General features: G+C 40.9%; 1 protein-coding gene across 2 annotated transcripts; it reads left to right on the plus strand.

Annotated features, from left to right (window-relative positions):
* Positions 1 to 425: 425 nt before the first annotated feature.
* On the plus strand, positions 426 to 7690 carry stub1 (STIP1 homology and U-Box containing protein 1). 2 transcript variants are annotated; one of them, XM_044337925.1, is made up of 8 exons: positions 426 to 572; positions 1388 to 1618; positions 1826 to 2024; positions 2483 to 2648; positions 2779 to 2854; positions 3016 to 3072; positions 4027 to 4143; positions 5726 to 7690. In XM_044337925.1, exons 2-8 carry the CDS (start codon positions 1505 to 1507, stop codon positions 5849 to 5851), a joined length of 855 nt encoding a protein of 284 aa, XP_044193860.1. In that variant the 5' UTR covers positions 426 to 572; positions 1388 to 1504; the 3' UTR covers positions 5852 to 7690. The 2 variants fall into 2 exon arrangements, with proteins under 2 accessions (XP_044193860.1, XP_044193861.1); XM_044337926.1 differs by lacking the exon at positions 426 to 572 and adding an exon at positions 645 to 739.
* Positions 7691 to 7985: the final 295 nt, after the last annotated feature.

Consider the following 7985-nt stretch of genomic DNA (forward strand, 5'->3'; position numbering starts at 1 on the left):
TTTTTTTCAGATTCTTGCCCCTAGTGCTTCAAAGAGCAGCGGCACTCCTCAAAAAATCTGTATCTATCTATCCATCCATCCACCCATCCATCCATCCATCCATTCTGTCTGTCAGTTACGATTTAGCAAAAAGTTTTTCCAATACGCATTTGCACCTGTGTCAGTTTTACAGGTTGGATTAAACAAGTGATTATAGAGCGCCATCTGCTGACATCACTTTGCACTTTGCTGCTTGTAGATGGGCAGATGTTGTAAATTGGCTTTAAAAGGCAGAACTGGTGGAAGTGCGGATACATTACCGAGAATATATTATGTTTTGTTTGAAACATGGTTAACACGAGGGGATTGTCATTGATTCAATAGTTTAATTAAACGACAGTTTGTCACTCATTTAATTATTTTTTCCGAAATAAAAAAACCCTTTCGGCTTCCGTCGACTTCGCGTAAGCGCTTGACGTCAGCATAACAACAACCTGTCATGACAGCTCTTATGGGAGAAAAATAATCGAATAAGATTTGATATTGGATTATATGAAGTCAGCTTCCGTTTGATGTAGGGCTTCTTTTAAAAGGTGAGCACTAAAAACCGCAACGATTGGCAGAAAGAATCGAACCATAACTTGCATCGAAAGAGCTGAAATAAAAGTGATTAGCATAAAAGGTAACCTAGCGTTAGCTATTTTCTATTTTCTCAGGTTGCCGAGCGGCGTTGAGCCAAGGCGACTTGTTAAGGCCCACAGTAAGATATATTCCAAACTTTCTAAACAGCAGCTGCTTACATTACCTTTTTTGTAACTGTAGTTAATGGCGCTGAATTGGCATAATTGCCATGTTAGTAGCCATCCGCCCGGTGTAGACCGACAACATACCTTATGCTAGGTACGTTAGCTAACAAGCTATCGTTACCATCACCGATCTCCTGTTTCAGTGATCTAACGTTAGTTAGCGACATTGTCACTGTCTGTGCTTCATCAACTGTGTCTCGCTGCTACGTGTGAGCCATGATTTCTAACTTTATCCTACTACAGTCTCTAACTACCATCGTATACCAGCGGTGTAACGTTGTAGTTCAAAGTCTTGCACCGGTCTGCTGCTAACGGTGAGGACCGTCAGTGTACATTGTTTTCCGATGGCTGACCAGCTAGCTGTGCAGCTCATTTAGTCACCACTGATGTCCGTCACATGAATAGTTAATTCGCCGGCAGTGTAGCCACCTCGCTGTGTTCGGCTGTGTGCACAGTCAGCGAATTAAACGAATTCCTTTTGGGTGGCATCGAGGACTGCACCTAAGTTAATCCGCTCAAGACGCGCATTGCAGGTGCATTGCAGTGAATGCACGGCGGCAACACTGGCTAAACTTTGCATGCATGCCCTCTCTCTGATTTAGTTTTGGAAATCCAGGAGGGACGGGGCATTCTTGAACCTGTCCAGTTAGCCAGCCGGAGAGACGGGGAACAGGATAGGGAAGCAGGGCGAGGCGGGCCCCGCGGAGCCGGTGGAGAAGATGGCCGGCAGCCCGGAGAAGAGTTCCACCGCGCAGGAGCTGAAGGAGCAGGGGAACCGGCTGTTCCTCTGCCGCAAGTACCAGGAGGCTGCTACATGCTACAGCAAAGCTATTGTGAGTATCTGCTATCGTAAAAGAAATTATATCAGTGGTTGAATTACATCTTCTTAACTAAACCACATTAAAAATGTAGTAATGTCCTTGTTTGAAGAACAGAATTGATAAATTTCACTCTGTGTGTATTTGTGATTGCAAAGAAGAGCAAATTCTATGGTGCCATCCGTATGTGTGTTGTGATGTCTGGTATGTCCTGCCTTCCAGAACCGTAATCCATCTGTGGCAGTGTACTACACCAACAGGGCTCTCTGCCATGTGAAGCTGCAGCAGCATGACAAGGCTCTGGCGGATTGTAAGCACGCGCTGGAGCTGGACAGTCAGTCAGTCAAGGCCCACTTCTTCTTGGGCCAGTGTCACCTGGAGCTGGAGAACTATGACGAGGCCATTGGCAACCTGCAGAAAGGTCAGAGCAAAATCCTAAAGATGATAAAACTTTTTCATCTTTTTATGGCAGCATAGAAAGGTAACTTTCTCATAAATCGCATAATTTTAGGCTTTAATGTCCTCCTATTTTGTATTGTCCATGGGTTTATTTTGAAACTCGTATTGGTCCCACATCCCTTCTGTCAGTGGCCTTAGAGTCAAAGTGTAACTTCTTCAGGTCATTGCCGAGTATAATTAATTAACAGATGAAACTGTTGCTCTTGTATCAGCTTTTCTGCTCTGAGTCACACTATGGGCTCAAGATATGTGTATTTACAGAGTTGGATTATAGCAGGCTCTGTCAAGGTTTCCATCATTTTAATATATTGATGATATTTTACAGTGGAAAGGAATGGCCCTAGAAATTTCAGAAAGAAAAGAAGTATTACATTTTATTGATAATTCTGCATTTCTATAATTACATTTTTGTTTACACAGCTTATAACCTGGCAAAAGAGCAAAGGCTGAATTTTGGAGATGACATCCCTAGCGCCTTGCGCATTGCTAAGAAGAAGCGTTGGAACAGCATCGAGGAGAAGCGAATCAACCAGGAGAACGAGTTACATGCCTACCTGACCAAACTCATATTGGCTGAGAAGGAAAGGTGAGACCGGGCAGTGGGGAGGCAGTCAAATATCTTGCTTGCTTATTTACCAGGTATTGATCTCTAATGTGTTGTGACGAGAACGAATCTGTCACGTGGGTTTCATTATTATTTTGTTCTGAATGTGTAGAGAATTAGAAGAATACAAAGAAAAACAGGACGACAATCAAAGTGGAGGCGATGCTGGCAAGATTGCATCAAAACATGTAAGTATTACTCATGTCTTGGTCTTGCTTAGTTGTCATTCATTTGCTGAACAAATTTAGGAATTCTATGTTTTGATATGTACTTGAATTTTTATGAATATGTTTCATTATTTTGGTAACGTGTAGCATTTTGGTAACATTTGGAAATGTGTCCTACTTAGGATAAGTATCTAATGGACATGGATGAGCTGTTCTCTCAAGTGGATGAGAAAAGAAAAGTGAGTATGAAAATGATTATTTTAACATTATTAATACTCAGTGAGCATGTAACACATAATGTATTTATGATCATTTTATTTCTTCACTCAGTCATTTCCTATACCCGCTTATTCCTAATATCCCAGCATGCACTGGGCAAAACCATCCTGGATATTTCACCAGTCGATCGTAGAGCTAACACACACACAGACTGACAAACACTGATCGCATTCACCCACACAAACGTGTCTTTGTTAACAGCACACACCTACCACACACTTTCTTCTTTGATCACCAACATACAGTAGCAACAACAGAAATAGACTCACACACATTGAGAGTTGTGTGCGGTCATGATGGCGCATCTCAGATTTCTTTAGTGTGTGTACATTCTGCGTGCTTTGTTCTACATGCTACTGTGAATGCATGTTAATGCATCTGTGAGAAATGCACCTATACCATAGGCAGACCATTATGTCCTATTTCCAGCCCAAACTGTTGCTATGGCAACCATCACTGTTTGTTTGCCAAGGCTTGCGGTGATTAATTAGCCTTGCTATAGATAGTTGTTGGCTCAACTGAGGTAGTTGTAAGTTGACATTACTCTGCGCTGGCTGCCAGCAGGGTGTTTCTCTAATGTGTGTGTTAGAAGGTGTACGAGCTGGAGGGTTCACTATAGAGATGAGTGATACTGAGAAAAGTAAAGCCCACAATATTTTTGAGAGTAACTTGATGTCAACGATTTTAGAATATCTTCAATATGAGCATTGGCGCTTTTATACAGTATTTAATGTAAAATTGGAATGGGTGATGTGGGTTTCAAGAGAAAAACATGTGGATATGATTGCCGGGCAGCAGTTTGTCATTAAACTGTAATGAACCTTGTAAGACCAGATTGTAACAGTTGTATCATATTATCCATCTCTCAGCATTAGATCAGAGAGACTCTTGGTGTGTGTGTTTTGTCCCTCCAGAAGCGAGAGATTCCAGATTATCTGTGTGGTAAGATCAGTTTTGAGCTAATGAGGGAGCCCTGCATCACACCCAGTGGAATCACCTATGATCGCAAGGACATTGAAGAGCACCTACAGGTACAGATCATCTCAGATTTAACATTTTTTGCTTATGACCACTGATTTTCATGGTAAATGGCGCCTTTCTATCTTAACGGACAAAGCGCTTTACAATTCTTTGCCTCTCATTCACCCATTCACACACACACACTCACACCGATGCTATGCAAGCAGGGTGGGAACATCTACCAGCCACTGACAGATAAATGTTCAAATACACCAACCACTCAATAAATAATTATTTTGTGTCTGAAATCTATTAGCCACTTTCATATTTTACCAGCATTTGGCTGGTGGCTGGTGCTGATTTCCCACTCTGCATGCAAGGCGCTGGCATGACCACTGGGAGCAACTAGGGGGTCAGTGTCTTGCTCAAGGACACTTCGACACCTGGACAGGAGGAGCTGGGGATCGAACCACCAACCCTGCAGTTAGTGGACGACCCGCTCTACCTCCTGAGCCACAGCCGCACATAAACTTAAAAGTTGGTTGTGACAAGTTCATAAACATCAGTTAAATGTGCACATAATGCTCATAAACTAATATCTTCAGGGTTTTATATTAATACATACATTTCTGAATTATGTATCTTTTGGATGAACAGTAGATGCTAATTAAAACATAAATACTGTTAGCAATTTCAGTCATTAAGTGGTTGGTAAGAAGAATCAGAACTGATATTTTAATCAAAACAAAGACAACTTGTCAGATTCACCAATTTTCTTATTCGTAGAATTTTCGCTTACGATACGAACAAAATTGATCAGTCCAGACCAGCTGTACAAGTCGTGTACAGACAGTTTGCTTCTCTCTACTGGGGGGGAAACACTGGATTGACTTAATAATAATGCCTTAAGCTGAATGAATTTTGAGTTTGTTAAAGGAATCAACTAAAATAAACACATTTACCTAAAATAAACATGTAAATGTTTTTATTTAATTGGTGTATATGGTATGGCAACTTATACAGTACAGTAGTTGAAACATCCTTTGTTATAACACCAGACAGTGTAACATCACCTACTGTAAAATATTCTCTTCTCATGATAACATCTCCTTGACCGCCTCCTTTTTAGCTAATGGACCACTTTGCTTTTTAAAGACATTTTTATATTATCTGACTTCATTATCTCTTTATTTTTGTCCTGTATGGCGCTGCTCTGATAACAGGTCGTTGACAGCTGTATGTTTATTTTCCAATTGTTTTGGGTCCCCTAATAAAACTAAAAAGACACTGCTGAACTTGTTTTCACCTGCTGATTTCTGACAGCAGGAGGCTCCGTGGTCGTCTTTTTAGTCTCTGGTGACAATGTTGTGAAGGACACTTGCCCACAAACGGAGCAGAACAAGTAGCTTTGTATAGCTTTGTATGGGTTTGGATTATTCTACTCATCAAAACGCCTCACCACATCATGAACAGGTGGTAATCATTAGGTTGAAACAAATGATTTACAACAAGTTTGTGCCGATAAGAGAAATTGGTGAATCCGACTTGGAATTTCAGGATTACTTGTGAAATTTTAAGGTGTGCCTTAGATGCTTTTCAGCGGTTTTAATATCACAACGTATAACAATACCAAATAACCTGCTCTCTTTGCAGCGAGTGGGTCATTTCGACCCGGTCACCAGGAGTCCCCTGACCCAGGACCAGCTGATCCCCAACCTGGCCATGAAAGAAGTGATTGATGCCTTTATCCAGGAGAACGGCTGGGTGGAGGACTACTGAAGGGGGCCCCGCCCCTCTTCCCATTTCTCCATCATACCCTGATGACTCAACACAAAGCCTGGACAACACAAGACTTTAGCAAACCGATCACCCCTTGCCTGGATATGTACTTTACACAAGCGGGGAAAAACCACACTAGACTGGACTGCCGAACAGGAGCCGTGTATCTCAGTCTGCCTCTCCTCCCCACATCTTCGCTGTAAAACTTCCCGCTCCAAACATACAAGGCTTGGTGTTCATGGCCTGCTGCTCCCTTTAAGACTCCTCCTTCATTCTACTTTTTCCATACTGTCTCTCTTACATCCTCTTCTTTTCTGTCATTGCTGTTTCTCCTCCTCTAAGCCTGACTCCTTTCTTTGCTCAAAATAAGGGGCCAAATTCTCAGGTCTCTCTCGCCTCCTCCCTTCTCTCTTATCGCTATGTCTTTCTATCTCTGAGTGCCACAAAATCCTAGGAAAACATCAGCATTGCACTCCAGTGTTTTCATACATACCACCAATATAAAACAAATCCACATTTTTGATGGCAGAATTCATTAAGACATTGACCTTTTTATTTGGGGATTTTTTTTTTTTCTCCAGTATTTCTTTCATTAAACAACATCATCGGAGCATTTGCCCTCATTTGCTGAAGTGGTGACAAAAAAAATGCCAAAATCCTCTTCTCAATGAGGGTGACCAGTTTGTATGCAAGGTTTACATGATGATCATTGAAAAAGAGCGTATCATAAGTGTGTCAGCTGGCATGATCGGAGGAAACCAAGTCCTTCTCCACCTCCAGGCGGCGCTCCAAACACACCCACCCGTGTCACCATACTGTAAGATTTTGAGTAGTTCATTTTTTTTCTTTGCATATCAATCACACCCCAAATACAGACAATTGAAATAAGTTGAATGTATGCATAATGTATTCTTCTGTTTCACCTACAGTAATTCATAATGTTTTTTATCAGGACAATGTAAGATTTTCATGAAAAGCGGCCTTGAACTGGATACAGAAAATGAATGAAAATGACCGCTACATAACAAAAAAAAAAAGAAAAAAAAAAAAGTTTTCACATTGCTGGATATTAATTCAAAAAAATGTTGAAGTGTTTGAAATTTTCATAGATGACATCAGCTGGCAGGGTTGATGCTACAATGTGCTTTTAAAGAATGGTCTTTGTGTCGTTCATAGAAGCAAATATGTGCTCGGACATTGTGCTGTTTGCCTGGAATGACAGTAGATGCTCACATCAAGCATGAAGTGAATTGTTTCTTTTCCTTTGCAAAGGCAAGAAGATGATTTTTCACACCCTGAGCCTCTTGCTGTTAATTTTATACACCTCCTTCTCCTCACAGCGCCACAGTTAAGAAGAAAATGGTTGCAACGACTAACGTAAAAGCGATCGGCAGTGTGAAACTAACTTTAAGTAGTGGAATATCCTTCGACAAGGATTGAGGTTCACTAGCATCACTGTATCAACCTCCTCCGTGTTAGAAATGCTGGAAGAGTTACGACCATCTTATCTCATCCATACCTCAGTCCGAGTTTTTTCGCGTGCTGGTTCCCCGGCGGCCTCTGTAAAACACATTTTCAGTTCAGTGCCATTAGTTTACAGGTTGTTTCAGCTGAATGTGTGTCTGTGGTGAATTAGGCCTGTTGGTGGTTCGTGTCGGGGTGCAGACAGTGTAAATAATTTGCTTGTGTATCTCAGATTTTATTTCTTGACAAAATAGGTTTCTTTGTTTTTTTCTTGAGAAATCCTAGAGCTTGAGAAACTGTATTAAATGTAGATATGTTGATAACATAAATGCCTGGTTCAGTTTTCATTTGTCCCCATTAAACCATGAACTTTGAGTTTGTTTGTTGTGATGTTTCTGACATTAGAGTATCATTAAAGAGACACTAGTGACATTAACAACATGGTAACTCTGCTGCACATTAGAATTCTATTGATTGGTATATGACATGAGATTATAAAAAGATGATTATAGCCACACTACAAAACAAAATAAATGATATGAGCCTAGAAATAAATGATAGTCTGGTGAAAACAATTAGTTTTGTATTAGTATCGGAGGCATCTGACTGGACTCACTGTAGTTTGTTATAAACAGAAGTCCCATTAACATGTTTCTGAGTCAGTGCTGGT

This window comes from Thunnus albacares, chromosome 20, assembly GCF_914725855.1.
Source record: "Thunnus albacares chromosome 20, fThuAlb1.1, whole genome shotgun sequence".
Lineage (NCBI taxonomy): Eukaryota > Metazoa > Chordata > Actinopteri > Scombriformes > Scombridae > Thunnus > Thunnus albacares.